Raw genomic sequence first — 17236 nt, 5'->3', positions numbered from 1 at the left:
GGTCTTCGGGTTGGTTCCCTCAAAGGCAGGTAGATGTGCTCTCAGATGGCTGCAAGCGTGCAACATGTGTTTGATGCAAACATTTGTTTTTGTTTTAGAATTAAAAATAAGATAAAGAATGTATTATGATATTAAATGGAAGTAAAGAAGTGGACTATAATGGAAATTTTTAATTTGTTGATGCCTGGCGTCAAAATCCTCCCTACCTTGGAAGATTCCAAAGATAGGTGGAGGTAAAACTCCCCTCCCAGTACCAAAGCCAAAGGGGGCAGATATTCTCTCTTCTCACTCCCTGGCAGCCAGGGCACATGAAGAGGCTCAGACAACTGGATCCTTATTCTGCCATGGATGCTGAGTCATGAGAGAGTGACATGCGATGCAGAGACAGCTGGAAGGTAACAGAATGGTGGAGAGTGTCCAGAGGGCCAGCATTAGCAGCCCATCCTGATGCTAATGCTGAGGTGTGATCTTGGATATATCCCCAGGTGCATAAGTGTCTGTGGTTACATTTACTCCAGCCATTTCTTCAATTCCATGTGCTATCAGACAAACTTTCTGTAAGTTCCTTTCCTGCTTAATAAACTATTGCTGGTTTTCAGTGTTTGCCACCAAGAACTCAGACTGGTAAAATAATAATATTTAATTTTTTTAATTGTTAGTTATTTGGATTCTTTGTATTTTTAACATAAGTAGTGCTTCAATGAATTATTCACAAACTTCGCCATGTTTAAGATGATTTTCTTAGCATACAGGTTCAATTGATCTTAGGAGAGATCTTGCTACACATTGTCAAATTGCTTTGCTTTGTGTAAGAGATTGTTCCATTGACTCTTTGCCTTGATCACATCTTGAACAACTGATACGGCATTAATAGAAGTTAGGATGATTTATCTGACATTACTGAGGAATGAGATTTCTCACACATGTACCTGTTTTTTAAAGATAGCCAATGTTTATCATTTTCAACACCAAAATTTAGATAGAATAACCACATTTTTTTAAAAAAACCTTCTATTTATTTAAATGTGTTTTTCCAGGACCCATCAGCTCCAAGTCAAGTAGTTGTTTCAACCTAGATATGGAGGGCGCAGCTCAGAGTGGCCCATGTGGGGATCGAACCGGCCACCATAATGCTCTAACCAACTGAGCTAACCGGCCACCGCTCCCAGCATGTTGTGTTTTTTTTAAACATAATTTTTTTTTTAAAAAATTGGGGAATATTGGGGAACAGTGTGTTTCTCTAGGGCCCATCAACTCCAAGTCGTTGTCTGTCAATCTAGTTGTGGAGGGTGCAGCTCAGCTCCAAGTCCAGTCGCCATTTTCAGTCTTTAGTTGCAGGGGGCACAGCCCACCATCCCATGCGGAAATCGAACCGGCAACCTTGTTGTTGAGAGCTCGCACTCTAACCAATTGAGCCATCCAGCCACCCCAACACCACTTTTTAATTGCAATCTTTCCAAAGTGCATCACGCACTTCCTAACTTCATCAAACCTCAATCCCCAGAGGCCTATGGAGATGATGGGTTTATCTTGCCCTGGATTCTCCAGGTTACTGTGCTTTTTTTCATGGCTGGGGAATTTTCTGTCTCTCCAGGACTCAACAGCCTCCCCATCAGAGGACAGAAATTCTTCCCTCTTCAACCCTTTCCACACCCTCTAGCATGTTACTTTATAGTCTCTGATCACTGAGAAAGTAGAACAGTTGAATGTTGTTATTGCAAGTGACAATCATACTTGTAAAATTAAGCCTATCATTTGTACAAAGTGGAAAGTCAGTATCCTGGTGGGAAAGCTGGGGTGTGTTCCACCCTCTACATTAAACAGTTTAGACTCTGTGGCAGCTGTATTTTTTTTAACTCTCTGGTTCATTCTGGGCACCATTCTTTGGTAGAGATTTCCAAGTCTAAGTGCTGGGCATGTGGAGCATTACAATCGTGTATTTCAAGAGAGATTTCTGGAGTAGACCTTCCTGTAGGAAAGTTTCATTCTATTATTCTTCAGGATCTCCAAGGCAAACTGCAATTTTCCTTAATAACCTACTTTTTAAGAAATTTCATATTTATGTGTAATCCTAAAGCCCCTTTATTGAATTTTTGAATCCATCTTTTATGAGTCAGTCCTTAATAGAAATGGGTCCAGCTGCATTTCCTCTTTCATACATCAGTGTTGACGTATGTTATTTCTTTTAAAAAAATGTGGGGCCAAATTCCCTTAAAATAATCTGTTTGAAGGATAGCTTCTATAAACAGCAGCAGTGTGCTCTATTATATATCATATATGCAAAAAAGTTAACATGAATGTATAGACCCATTTGAAATGAGACAATCTGAACTTTTACACTAAACAATAACAACATAATTGCTAGTCTTTTAGAAAAACAAGTAGCAGATTTACAGTAGAAATGCCTGCAGACAAATTATGAAAAGCAGTTCTATATTTAGTTTTGAATATTGTTCCAGTGCTACTTGGGGAAAACAGAATCCTTTGGTTGAGAGAATAAACATGTAGGAAAGTGGGTGTAAAAACAAGTTACATTTTGGATTGTATACATTTTATTCAGAATAGTAGTTTTATAGATAAAGCAAATCTAAATAAAAATAAAATATGGGACAATCTAGTATATACATCCATATTTATTCCATCCTATACTAGAGATATTGATTTATTTTAATTTGTTTTAGTTTATTCATTTTATTTTATTGTGGTAAGAACATTTAATATGAAATCTACCTTCTTAACACATTTTTAAGTGTACAGTACATTATTGTTATAAAATGTATAGTGGATCTCTAGAAGGAATTCATTTGCTTAGCAGAAACTTTATGCCAGTTGGTTAGTAACTCCCCATTGTTCCCCAGCCCCAGCTTCTGGCAATTCATTTAAACTTTAGGTTCATTTGACTGAAATGAGTATTAGTAAATAGAATACTTATTTAGATTTGTACTTGTAGTATGTAACTAATTACTTTTAAGTTATGAAAGGCAAGAGGAAAGGTTTCTGAAGCCAGAGACAATCTCTTGTTCCCCTTTTTATTCCATAGGAATTGGCATTTCCTGGGCCCAGTTCCACTCTCCAGCCACTGAAATCTGCAGCAGGGGGAAGGCTCCAGAAAGGGGAGGCCTAAGAGATGACCACTGTGTTCCCTGAGCTCAGCAGAGCCCCTCAGTTTGCTCATCAGAAACCAGAAACCAAGGCACAGGCTTTCACTTACTATAGCTCTGCCTAAATATAGCAGGCTGCATATTTACTTTCTTGCTCAATAATTTCATTTTTAATGGCAATAACTTGATCTTCCAGCTGTTTCAGTTGATCAGCTTTTTCTTGTCTACTTAGATTCAAATCTTGGATCTTCTTTTCTAAATCTGAAAAAAGAAAATGAAGTGAATGATATATTTCCATTTGATAGACCCTGCCTGGATTCCCATGTGATACCAAACACAGGAATTTATGTGTCTCTTAAAGATATATTTAGTTTTATGTTTTGATTCAATAGACAAAACATTTATTTCCACCAGACTTGTCAAGGGTTTTACATAAATCAAAGCAGATAAACTGATATTTCTGCCTAAAAAATATATCATACCTCAAGGCTTTTATCAAAGTGATTCTATAGCTAGATAGAATTTATTAGAAATGAAGAGACAGATGACAATCCTTGATCGGATTTGGTGAAGTGCTCTATTTCCAAAGGTTTGTTCTTTCTATTTTAACTTTACTTTTAAAAATGTGTTTTTCACTTTAGTGTTTCACAATATTTCAGTAAAAAGGACTAACATTTTCATTTCATTCTCCTCTGCTGATATTGAAGTCCTTGAACAGTAAAAGCAAAGCAATGTCTTTCCTCACTTTACTTTCATCCATCCATCCATCCATCCATCCATCCATCCATCCATCCATCCTTCAATCAACAAATACCTGGGAATCATATTAAACCCTAAGAAGGAACCCACAGAGTAGTGGGTGGAAGAGGTAGAAAGAGCTATAGTTAACAGTGTGAGGTGGCCTTTAGGAAAGAAACTGGCTTTAGGTTGAAGTGTAACTTCCAAATGAAGGAAGGCAAATATTCCACTTCCCTTGGTCAGATCACACATGGATACTCAGCTGGCTTGGGGTAACTGTCAGTCTAGCCATGTGTTTAGAGGAAGGAACCAGATTGTGAAGGTATTTGAAACTGTCCTGTGAACAAAAATTGAATTAACTGGTGATGTTTCATATGAAGGAAAAAAGATTCAGGGCATGTGCTATAGCGATCCTCAAGTATTTGAAAACCAGAAAAGCAGAGTAAATGTGGTTTGTTTTTTTTGGTCATCCTGAGGAAATAAAATGAAACCAGCAGGTGGAAGCTCCATGAAGATTTTTGTCTGAATATAAAGAACTTTCTAGTAGTCACAGCTGTTCAAAGACTAAAGAGCTGCTAGGAAGGTGGTGAGCATTCTGTCACTAGAAACTTTTAAACGTAGATCATTTTGGGATTGAAAAGAGGATTCAGCACTGGAGGTATATTTCTAAAAGAATACAATACCCCGTGTTCCACCACATAAGTTAATAAGATTGTGCTGGTTACTTTTCATTTGCCCCACCAGATCCACTCTCCATGCTGTGTCCTGGAAAGCTAGCCTCCGACGATGACAGCACCTGGCTCCCTGACCTCTGGCTTCCATTCACACTTGGCCGCTGCCTGGTTCTGAGAAGTGAGCGGAGCTGGGGTGAGCAGACTGCGTCCCTGTAGAGCAGCAGGCCCTGGCAGCTCTTCCATCTCAGCTCCAGTTCCTGCAGGGGCGGCATCCCTTCTGCTCCAGCCTTCACAGCCTGCCTCACGACATTCACACTCCTGCTTCCCCTGCCCCTCAAGGCCCAGGGACGCTAATGACTGCTGACTGGGGCTCCACAGAACCTCCACACCCTTGGATGATCCCTTTAATTTCTGTGCACTTTTGGGAGTTCCTCTCACCAAGAAGTAGAGTCTATTTACCCTTTTCCCCAAACCAGCTTTACAAGTTGCTTTGACCAATAGAAATGGGAAGAAATGATGTTTCAGGACCTCAAGAGCCTCACAGTTTCTGTGCTCATTCTCGTGGAACCCTGAAACCACAGTGCTGAAAGCAGCCTGGGAGGAAAGGCCCCATAGCGAGAGGCCCAGCCTCTCAGCCGAGCCCGGCAGACCTGCCAGCTGACCCATCAGCTGATTGTAGCTGCTTGAATAGACAACTCTGCTTATAAAGACATGATCCAGAAGTATATCCAAGGACGTTTTCTGTTTCTCGCTGGGACCCTGACTAACAAAGTTCTATGGAAGGACCCTGGCTGCAGACGGGGGCCCACTCTCCACTCTCAACTTTGATCCTGCCAAGGTAAGTAAAGCTTCTTTCTGGAGTCCCACAGACATCTCTTCCTAACAGTTCTTGTGGTTCACGCTCTTCTCAAGTGGCAGCGTTGGGAAGGTGGCCAAACCCATGTCTGTTTTTCCTATCTTGCTGAGTTGTGAAAACAGCCTTAACGTGAAAAGAGGAAAAGTGGAATGCATTATTCTAGACCCCTCTGAGAAGAAGTCCCCTAATTTCAACTTCTCTTCCAACCTAATTTCAAGAACTGTGAAAGTTTTCATCTATGGGGATAAGTGGAAACAATTTGGACCCTGACATAAAATACAACACAGGAAATAATTCTCCCCATGTTTTTGCTCCAATAGTAAGGGCCAAAATCTGGGAATGATAGAAACTGATTTTCACGTTATTGCCTATGGAGTGGAGTATAAGGCAAAACACATTCTGTCTTTTTTCATTTTTCCTAGTACCTCTTTTTAAAAATGATTAGGAAAATACTGAAAATGAAAAAAAAAAAAAAATTGCCCACAAGCTCACTACTTTGAAACAATTATATAACTATAAAAAGTGTTTTTCTCTTTCCTCTTCCCCTCCCCAGAGATAACTAATGTTAATCGTTTGGCGTATCTTTCCTGACTTTGGTCCACACTAATGTTGCATTTTCATTTTTGTCGCGTCCTAGTGATGAATAAGAGGCTGTAAGGAAAGAGGCTCATTTTATAACAAAGACGCGTTTATAAGTGAGGAGGTTGGCTGATTTTAAAACTTTGAGAGTAACTTATATTACAAATGAATATGATTATTTTAAAGTTTTGGGAGACACTATACAACCAAAAGTAAAACTAGACCACCCATCATTTGATATTTCTTGATGATTTAGAGGTCTCTAATGACATGATGATTGCCCAGAAAAATCATCAGCGGACTTTCTGATGGTACGTATACTATGTGTGCACACTTTGTATGCATCGAAATTTCCATTTTGATAAAAATCTTTGTCCAGAATATGATTCCTTCCAGATTGCTACCTACAGACATGGGCTAGATGACCTAGCGCCCTAGAGTCTAGATCATACAGACTCCAAAAGAGTTATTTATTTGCACGAGGTGAGAAAATAAGCAGCATAGATTAGGTCAGGGTTTCTCAACTTCGGCATCATTGATACTTTGGACAGAAAAATTGTTTGTCATGGGGGTGGGAGGATGTCCTGTGCATTATAGGATGTTTAGCAACATCCCTGGCCTCCACCCACCAGATGCTAGTTGTACACCCCCCCCCCACCCCCATTGTAACAAGCAGAAATGTCTTCAGACATTTTTGTCCCCAGAGGATGGGATAAAATCACAGCCTGTTGAGAACCACTGGGTTAGGAGAAGGGCGTTTCAAGGTGACCAAAGGTAAATCTCAGTTTGTGCTGATTAATGCAGAGTGGAGGCTCATTAATACCCTTTTAGGTAAAACCATGCAAGAGGCTTCTTATTTTGCAGTCCCAAAGGTATAAACCCAATTCCTACTCCTCTCTCCTCAGTGGATTCATATGTGGTTAAATTATGTTAATGATAAATTGAAATTGGCATAAATTCTACCAGGAAGGTGGAATATTATGATGTTATTGTCAAACTGATGGAGTGGCTAAAAGAATAGATAGAACTATCATACGTTCCAGCAATCCCATTTCTGGGTATGTATCCAAAGGAAATGAAATCTGTATCTTGAAGAGATCTAAACTCCCATGTGTGTTGCGGCATTATGCACAATAACCAAGATATAGAAACAACCCGAGTGTCTGTCAATGGATCAATGGATAAAGAAAAAGAAATATATATATATATATATATATAATATATATTTGATATATATATTTTAGCCATAAAAAGAAGGAAATACTGCCATTTGTAACAACATGGATGAAACAGGAGGACACTGTGCTAAGTGAAACAACCCAGACAGAGAAAGACAAATACTGTATGCTCTCACTCCTTCCACTCATATGTAAAATCGAAACCAAAGAACAAAGTCAAACTCACAGAAACAGAGAGTGGAGTGGAATAGTGGAATGTTGGGGGCTGGGGGACATGGGGAGATGTTGGTCAAATGGTACAGCCTTTCAGTTATAAGATGAATAAGTTCTAATGCACCAATCCAAGGACCTAATGTACAGCATGGTGCTGACTATAGTTGATAATATTGTATATGTGAGTAGATCTTAAGTATTCTCATCACAAAAAGAAAAAAGGTAACTATGTAAGGTGATAGATGTGTTAATTCATTTAATTGTAGTAATCATTTCACAATGTACACATCTAGCAAATCGTCACATCGTACAGTTTTAATATATACAATTCTAGTTGTCAATTATACCTCAATAAAGCTGGGAAAAAAGGACTGATACCTGTTAGTCTTCTTATCTTGTCCTTTGTATCTCCAGCCAATTTTTCTGCTGCATCTTTTAGCTGCTTCACTTTTCCTAATGTTTCCATTGTCAATCCTGCAGCACTTGTCTTATGTTGGAGACTCGCATATTGATTTTTCAGCTCAACAAATTCCTGTAACAGAGCGACACTCCCATCATCAGAAAATATTTATAAAGCATGTACACATACATGATGTTGACTGATACTGTTCATAAAAGGAATACAAGAAACCCTAATCCAGTCAATATAGTTGAGTTACTCTGATATTTCCAACAGGGCTTTCATTTGCATTTTTTTTTTCAGATTGAAAAAAAATCTCAGCTTTTGTCAATTAAAAATAAAACATCTTTGTTACAAAATATCAATCATGATTCTGTGTTAAGGAAACGGTAGAAGGCACGAGTTTTTTGTCCTGAACTACGGTAAGGCGAGAGCAGAGGACAGAATGACCCAGTCCCGCCCTTGACAAATCTGGGTTCAGTTGGGTTGAACAGCTGCACAGGCAAAATGCAGGGCAGAGTGAGCAGTGACAATTTCGAAGCAGCAAGGATAACATGATTTGGTTGGCAAAAAGGTTAGAGAAGTGAGGTAGGAAGGGAGGCAGGAAGGGAAGCAGAAGTGTTAGTATGAAGATTTCCCTCAGAGTTAGACTGGAAATCTCTGGGGTCAGCCTGTGTGGTTGCCAACCGAGGATGTTACATAGGATGCTGAATAAAGGCCAGTTGCAGGAATGGAATATGGAGGTGGGAAGAGGGTGGGCAGGAGCACCTTCTTAGCCTCTGTTCCCTAGAAAATGTTCTCAACCCCCAAGTCAGTGGAAAATTTATCCAGCACATTAGGGATTAAAAAGAAGAGAATACACCAATTGCAACAATGCTTTAACATTTTTCCTTTGTTCAAGCTACCATACTAATGCTACAGACCAAACATATCCTGCTAAGAAAATGAGATGACAGGTTCTTTCAGCAACCTAAATTAATGAGCCACTTTCCACAAATGTTTAATTAACTCACTGATTTTTGTAACTTGATCTATTCTCTGGCAGGTGCCTTGCACTGCTTCTTCTCTTATACTAGGATATGTGATTTGATTCAAGGGCAAATACCTACAATACAGACCAGTGACATAAATTGCAAAAGTTTGGAAGTTCAGGAAAAATTTGGCCAGGAGACCACTAAGAATACTTGGGTGAGGAGAGGTGGAGTAAACACCCCAGCACGGTTTGGCCAGAGGACTTCTGCCCCCTCAGGGACAGCACCCCGCTGCAGAGAAGCCTTCATGCGTCGGTTCGCCACGAACCTACCGCACTGAGCATGGACCGGCCCTACAGGAAGTGCTGGTAAGTGGCACAAAAACCCGCGGTTAAAGGATCAGCCTTCAAAGGAGCACTGTGTGTCTGCTCTTTTTGGTGGCAGTGGCAGGACAATGACCTCCTCAAGGCCCCCAGCCTGGCGTCCGGCGGACTGGGCCTGAGCTTCTGCCTGGATGGCTCGCTCTTGAATCCTTCGCAACTTGCTCTGCAGCCGGGAAGGCCCGTCCTCCAGGGTCGACTGTTGTTTTGCTAAGTCCAACGCATTCCTGGTCTCCTGGGCTTGAGTTTCAGCCTGTTGATGATTTAAAGACCAGAAAGGAGAAAGTCTCTTTATGTAACAAGAAACAAACAAGAAAATAAATGATATAATTACTCCTCGGAAAAAAAGCTAGGTATAAAGGGAAACAAAATTGTTCCTTGGATTTTTCTGTTCTGTTTACAAAAAAAAAGAAAAAAAAGTTTGACTATTTCAGACATACAAAAGGGTCTAAGAGGCAATATGATACATATCCATGCACCCACCAGCCAGTTTAAGAATAAAGCATTGCCAGTGAGCCAAGGCCCGCAGTACCACTCCCCATTACAGCTCCTCCCCCCCTCAAAGGAACCACTACCCTGAATCTAATATCTGTCATTCCATGTGCTTCCACATGTTTTTTACTATATCCTATGCAGTGTTTCTAACAGTATACAGTATTTCCTATTTTTAACTTTCTACAAATGCATTATTAATTTATTCTATTTTTATTTTCTAATTATTTTCTAGTTGATGCACGTAGCTTCTAATTTTTTCCCTTTATAAACAATAATGAACATGTTATACTTTGTTCTTATTTCAATGACTGTACTTGTCATATCTAGAAGTCTTACTTAAATATTTCTCAAATCTGGTCATTTGTTATCGCTTGTTCTTTGATCATACTTTTATACTTTGATTTTCTTAAACATAGTAAATATTCTTATTTTGTATTCTATATCCAATAATTGTAATATCTGCAGTCTGTTGCATTTACTGTTTCTCTTATTTAAGGTTTATTTCTTTATGTCTTTTGGGGGAATTCTCTGAGGCTTGGTTGTTAAGGTGCATTCCTTTGGAGGGGATTTTCTGTTTGCCTCTGTCAGGCATAGGAGGGCACTACAAACCCAGGACCACTTTAAATGACATTTTTAGCTTGAACTGTTGGTGCCGACCAGCTAGTGTGAATCCTAGCCCCAAACCCCTGTGAGAGTCAAAGCTCTGCATTTCTTAGTGAAGATTTCCCCCTCCACCCAGAGGTAAGTGTCTTTACTGGCGCGCTCTCTCTCTGTAATAGTTTAACATTTCACTGAGGATTTTCCTTTTGGGGCCCCAGCTCAATGTGGAGGTCTTATTTCCTCCTTGCTGGGCTTTATTTTCTGTCTGCCATGTCTGGTGACCATTACAACGCTGATACACGAGAGATTAGCAGAAGCCCTCTGCCTGTTGTCAGGGTCATGCTTAATTACCTCTCTGGATTCATGCTTTCCTGTCATTTTTGACATCCGAGGATTTCCTCTGTTTCTTACCAAGTCAGCTATACATTTAAAACAATTTTTTAAGTGTCCTACTAACATTTTTAGGTTTTTTTCTACTATGAGGGTTCCTTGGGGGTACTGGTCCACCATATCTTTAGAAATAGAAGTCCCTTCCTGTGCCCTTGGGCATATGTCAGAGTTTTTCTAGAGCAGGAATCTACAACTTTTTCTGTAAAGGGCCAGATAGTAAATATTTTATACTTTGCTTTGTAATCCATAAAGTCTCTATTGCAACTATTCAAGTCTGTGCCACTGTAGCACAAAAATAGCCATCGACAATATGTGGATGTATTCCAATAAAACTTTGTGACTTTGGATGCAGGAACGGTTGGTGCTCCTTTTGGTCCTGGGTCTACCTTCTGTCAACCCCGTTCCAGAGAATACGCCTAGAAGGAGGAAAACCTGGAGGCCTTCTTCATCCTTTTGCTACTGTATATATGCAAGCTCTTCATGTCCAACCCTCTGATTTTCTGGTGCACTACTTCCTGTCCAGTGGCTTTCTGCTTTTCTTTTCAAGATGCATGTATTTAGATCTATGAAACACAGCTGAAGAATAGAGACTGAGTAACTCGCAGTCTGCTGGGAAGGGGGTGGGCTAGAGGATGGAGCCTTGAAGAACTCGACTTCACACACCCTGGGACTGCATCCTGTCCTGTCCTACAATTGCCAGCTTTCCTACCCTGGATCCATCACATAGGTTAAACCATAGCCTTGCTCCTCTGAACTCTGGATGGAACCCTTTCTTGGAGGTAAGATATTCTTTCAGTCTGAAGATACTCTGATGAGATTTTATGTGCATTTAGTTACAAAAACCTGGCAACAACTAACTTTATTTCTCTGGTTTGTAAGCTTTAAAAAGTCTATTAGTCTCCCTGGTATCAGAAGGGTTGAACTCTGGCCTCAAATCTACCTTTAATTAGCTGTGTGCCCTTAGGCAAGACACCGAACCCCTCTGAGTCTTTGTTTCCTTATTTACAAGCTGGTGGTTGTACCTGCTTTACTCCCCAGGACTGGTCAACAAGGAAATGAAATAACGCTAGGAGAGCTCTGTACAACATTAATTAAATGCATAATACCACCATAATCTTATATTATTCTCACAATATTCCCATCCGACACGTAAAGCAAGCATGACATGGGAATATGTAAAAACTGGGCTGTTTCTACCCTCAAAACCTATTTCATGTTAGTTTAAAAGAAAATAGAGAATACCTGCAATGCATTCTTTTTTATTTTTGTTATCTCTGCAGTCAGCTGTGTGATGGTAGAATTTGCCCGTCCTTGAGTGATTGGAACTCGTTGCAACTTATTCAACATTTTGTCAAGATTTAATAGAACATTTGCTGCTTCTCTAAGGTAAAATATTAACATAGCAGATGAGAAAAATGTGCCATTATTCATTAATTTCAACTTGAGAATTCATTCGACTCAACCAAAAACTTCACTGAATTATTTATAAAGTAAATTTAAATTACCTTTAAGCAAGGCTAAGTGCTGGAGTCTTCATTTTGAGAAATGGGCACATCAAATTCCAGTAAAAACACATATATATGCATGTGCAGATACAGATTTTGCCAGATATGGAAATCAAGAGTACAGGTCTTGTTTCTTAATTTGTCAGAAGCAGAGAAGTTTGGGGATATAACTGCCAAGTTTTGAACAACAACAAAAAACTATCCTCAGCCAATTCCAGTGCTCTGATCTCCCAAACTTAAGCAACAATTTCTAACTCCTTATTGGAGTGGGGGGTGACCGAGTCAAGAGGCTCCACAGAGAGAAGAGAATGAAAGGCCCTGCATTTTCAGACTGTATTTATTCAGGTTTATTTAAGCTTCACTGACATTCCAGCCGCCCAGGGGCCCAGTCAGAGGTTAAAATCACAAGCATTCCAAGTGATAGGCGGTTTTCTAGAAACAAGCTCACCTCAAGTCAACATTCATCAGATACTTAGCTCTATGGGCCCCAAGCCACCTTTGGGAGAATGTACCAAGTGAGTAAAATATCAGACCGACCTTTGCAGAGGCATAATTACCAATGCTTGTGCCCAGAGCCAAAATCGCTAACTTGCAAAACACCCACCTTCCTTATTCTACCCATCCTCTCTTCCCAGTGGTAATCTCGCTCTTAAAAAAAGAGACTATTTATTCAGAACAGTTTTAGGTTTACAGTAAAACTGAGAGGAAGGTACAGACATTTCCCATATACCCTCTGTCCCCACACATGCACATCGCCCCCATTCGCCATTATCAATATGCTTCACAAGACGTACGTTTGTTACAACTGATAAACCTACACTGACACATCATAATCACCCAAATTTCATAGTTTACCTTAGGGTCCATTCTTGATGTGCATTCTATGGGTTTTGAGTAATGTGTAATGAATGGCACGTTTCCATCATCAGAGCATCATACAGCGTATGTTCACTGCCCTAAAATTCCTCTGGGCTGCACCTGTTCATCCCACCCTCCCCCAACCCCTGGCAACCACTGATCCTTCTACTGTCCCCATAGTTTTGCCTTTTCCAGAATGTCCTACATTTGGAACCATATACTATGTAGCCTTCATTTTCTACATTTCTTTCCCTATTGTTACTGTGGGGGTTCTGGAGGCTTCCCTTGTCATAACCCTCCACCCCCCACCGCACACACACACCATATCTTTTTACTGTAGTCTTTTTTCCTTTAGATTTTCAGTGTACTGCTCATTATAGTAAATTTAGAAAGTAGGAAGAAGAAGAAGAAGCAGGAGGTGGGGAGAAGGAAGAAGAGAAAATATCAGGAAGGGAAAAGTTTACCAGTAATCCTACCAACTTTTAAAATACTGGCATATTCTAGCATATTTCTCCTACAAAATATTTCTTTTCTTGATTGAGATCCTCTCCCATATATAATCTGTTACCTTTTTTTTTAAAGCATTCACATTACCCTGTAAGAATCTCTGCATGTTATTAAAAACCCTTCATCCACATCATTTTTAATACCTGTGTGATTGTACTGCTGTTACTTAATCTTCCTAGTTGTAAATATTAAAACTGGAAGGGGTTGGACTTACTTGAGTCTGGTACACTCCATTTATATAGGTGGGTTATGAGACAGAGAGGGCCGCTCAGGTCTTGGCTCCACTGGACATCCCACAATGGTCGTGGGTGTTGGTGATGTTCCCAGCATCCAGCTGCCACTGTGGCCCTGACCCCCAGCACCCCAAGCTTGTAAAACACCAAGGAAATGTGTTTCTTGGCTAAGTCAATAAGGGCAAAATGGAGCTTGAGTGAGTTAACTCTGTGTTCCATGTATATCGTTTTACTCCATACTGCTGATTGTAAATTTAGAAAGTACCAAAAATAGGTAAACAAGAAGGAAAAAAAATACTCTGATATTCCCACCACTTGCTAAGATACTGGCATATAATTAGTATATGGAATTTACTGGTGCATATGGGTATAAAGAGGTAACAGATCACTGGAAAGGCATTCCGAGTCTAAGGAAAATGGGAAACAGGCATCCCTGCACCCTGGCTCCCAATTTCCCAGCTTCCTGGCGCCCCTCCACAGACAGCTTAGCTCTCAATTTTGGTCCCAAATTATTGGAGGGTAATTTCATTTGAATGTTCTAGCTCCTTAGGCAAATATTTTTCAGACGGCCTCAGCAGCTGGCCTGTGAGAGCAAGAGGAGAATATTAATACTGTACTTACTCAGCTGCTTTTGCCTCCACCAAAGCTTTCTGGGCTCCATCTGCTGCTTTATTTAGCCTGTCCTCATCTGTCCTGGAGTCCTCACAGAGTTGCATGAGTTTCTGTATTTTGTCAAGTTCATGGGTTAGATTCTGTGATGCTATTGGCAGGTGGATGTCAAGTACACGATTTGCAACCTTCTCTATGTCCTCTGGAGGCACGTTTTCCTCTTAAATAAGAAGGTGGGTTTCAGGTCATTATGTCTCCTTATCAAACACTGGAGCTTTTAAGTATAACTCTAAGTCAAATGCATTCGCAGGCGATTGTCCCTGTCCCTAGAGCACAGGGATTAGATTGTGTATGTCCCACAGATTCTCCTTCATCCTCAATGTGCCCTTCACTCTGGAAGAGATGCTCATGCTCTGGTGGTGCTGAACACATGCTCCCCAAATGCTTGTTGGAAAAATGAAAAACTGCAGACTTGGGATACTGTGTATGTTCTACAAAATGTCCTCATAGAAGTTGTTGATTATAAGCACAGATTCAAAAGCAATTACAATGTTTAGATGCCTGTCACTGGGATTCAAATACAATGAATGAAATAATAGGGAAACACTGGGTTTGGACTCAATAAGACTCGATTCTAATCTTCCATGGCATTAAAAGGCTCACACTTTTTGCTCATCTGTATAACTAATTGGGTAACGATACCTGATGCTACTACTCAAAGGCCTATTTTGAGAAAGAAATACAACAATACAGAGTAAAGTACCATGAGAATAACATTATGAAGGAACATTTAAATACATCTATGCCCTGCTTTTCAGAGAAATAAAGTCAGCCCCCTTTTGAGAACTGAAGTGGAAGATGGACTATCAGTGTTTGGGGTAAAACTGTCACGGAGTCACAGTGCTAAGTCCCATGTGGGAAGTTAGAGGTGAATTAGACCCAGATGGGACCCTCAAGGGGTTTACCATCAAGCAGGGAAATGGAAGTCATTCTGTACAAACGCTGGTCATGTAAGGACAGAAGTGATAACTGCAAGACAAAATTCTGTGGGATCCAGAGGCAGAGGAAAAATGCCTCATGAAGAACTTTCAAAAGGCATGTTAATGGAGCCTGGGAGGACAGCAGACATTACCCTGGTGGAGATGAGGTGAGGGGGAAGGTAAAATGCATTCAAAGTGGAGGGAACCACGGAGGCAAATGCTCATGGTGGAACAAGCAACAGCTCAGTGCTCCTCTTGGTGGGAGAGTGGGGTGTACAATTGGAGGAGCAGACATTTTGAAAGGCTGGGAGCAGATCCCACAAGCCCCTAAATGGGAGGCTGGGAACTTGGAATTTCTTCAGGAGACAGTGGGAGCGCAGACAAGTCTTAGCATTTGGATGACATGGTGCGAGTATATATCCTTTGTGCAATCATTTTTGTTTTAGCTATTTTGTTGAATACAAAAGGAATATTTTACTTCCTGTGATGTTTTTGAAAAAAAGTGACAAGAATTTTTTGTGAATAAATGAAAACCATATTTTCAACAGAATCCAGCAGCTGACTCTTTAAAAATAATAATTCTTTTTGTAAAAATGTTCTAATAAAAAGTGATTTTCATTTAACCATATATTCAGTCATCAAACATTTATTGGCATTTATTACGAGATTACAAATTCAAATTTTTTATATGGAAATTTCAGGAGAAGTGACATATAACTTTGTTAATAAGGAATTCAGACCATAAGGAAAATAAGATGGTCAAAGAAAGGCTGAAGAGGGAGGACACCCTACAGTCTAATGATGATTTTATTTGGGCTTTATAGCGAGGAAAAGAGAAGGAATGGGTGGGTGAAAGGCACTGCTTCCTGGTGACCCACGTTCTTGGGACCCTGCCCAGAGAATTTTCTTTATGGAATAGGAGTTTTCTCTATGCCCAGTCTAATTTTTGTTGTAATAATCTAAACACAGTTGTTGTTTTTTTAATTCCTGGACTTAAAGTAAATTTTTTATTAGTAATTTATTCAGTAGCAAAGAGAAATAGGACAATTAAGGGAATCGTCTCCATGACCCAGTGAACTGTGTGGAAAGCAAGTAGAACCTACTCTGAACCATTGCTGGGGCTCAGAACCATATTCCACGATTTTCACACAACTGGTCTGCCAGTTTTGATTTTGTTTTTATTTTGGTGCTGAATTGATTTGTATCTGCAGAAATAGCTAATATGTTCCTCAATCCAACCAGTTCCTGCATCTGTGTCTAGTCCATACCAATTCTAGCTAACTCATTGAAAATTGGTTTTGAACAAGCAAACAAAAAGTCCAGTAGACTGGTTCTACCCCCATTCATTTTTACTGATTATTTGGTCAATTTTACTGATTCTTTTTACTGCTTAATTTTTTTCTTATCTTGAAAATCAGGACTAGACACTGCTAATACAATTTCTAGAAATACCGAGATGGCAAAAATATTTGGCCACAGGGGTCTCTTACAAGTATTAAACATATTAATGAAATGATAGCACAGATTGTAACAGATACCCCAATTGTCAATTAATTCATATGGAGAGTGTTAAATTGTTGAATTTGGAAGATGGCTATGGAACAGAAAGCCTATTGACATTTGTTCCATATAGTCCTGTACCCAAGCCACATTACTTGCAGAGAGTGAGACTTCGTGTCAGCTATACTATCTGATTTTCATCTTCAGCTAATAATTCTCCAGAGTTTAAAACAAGCCTCTCCCAAAATAAGGTACAATGAAAAATAAGTTTATAATTATAATAGTAATTCATAATAATAATGAATGAAAAAGTTCCTTTTGGCCAGTCATAGAGAGCAATATGAGGCTTGGAAAACAGTCGATAATAATCAATAACCAAAATTTTAGATGCTACCTCACTACGGTATTTGATACAGTAACCAAAGTTTGGCATATACTCTGTCAACAGAAAACATTATAAAATCCTAAC

At 39.7% G+C, this 17236-nt stretch overlaps 1 protein-coding gene across 1 annotated transcript in view; it reads right to left on the bottom strand.

Annotated features, from left to right (window-relative positions):
• Positions 1-1841: 1841 nt before the first annotated feature.
• LOC141573043 (laminin subunit beta-4-like) overlaps positions 1842-17236 on the bottom strand; it is a 30117-nt gene continuing 14722 nt past the window's right edge. Inside the window, exons 8-12 of the mRNA XM_074339746.1 lie at positions 14300-14507; positions 11818-11956; positions 9170-9343; positions 7718-7871; positions 1842-3362 (exon numbers count right to left, since the gene is read on the bottom strand). Of these exons, the coding sequence (XP_074195847.1) occupies positions 3223-3362; positions 7718-7871; positions 9170-9343; positions 11818-11956; positions 14300-14507 (815 nt within the window). The 3' untranslated portion in view covers positions 1842-3222. The remainder of the gene's footprint in view (positions 3363-7717; positions 7872-9169; positions 9344-11817; positions 11957-14299; positions 14508-17236) is intronic.

The sequence above is a fragment of the Rhinolophus sinicus genome, linkage group LG09 (genome assembly GCF_036562045.2).
Source record: "Rhinolophus sinicus isolate RSC01 linkage group LG09, ASM3656204v1, whole genome shotgun sequence".
NCBI lineage: Eukaryota > Metazoa > Chordata > Mammalia > Chiroptera > Rhinolophidae > Rhinolophus > Rhinolophus sinicus.
The sequence above is the reverse complement of the archived record's forward strand: the minus strand, read 5'-3'. Positions and strand labels throughout refer to the sequence as shown.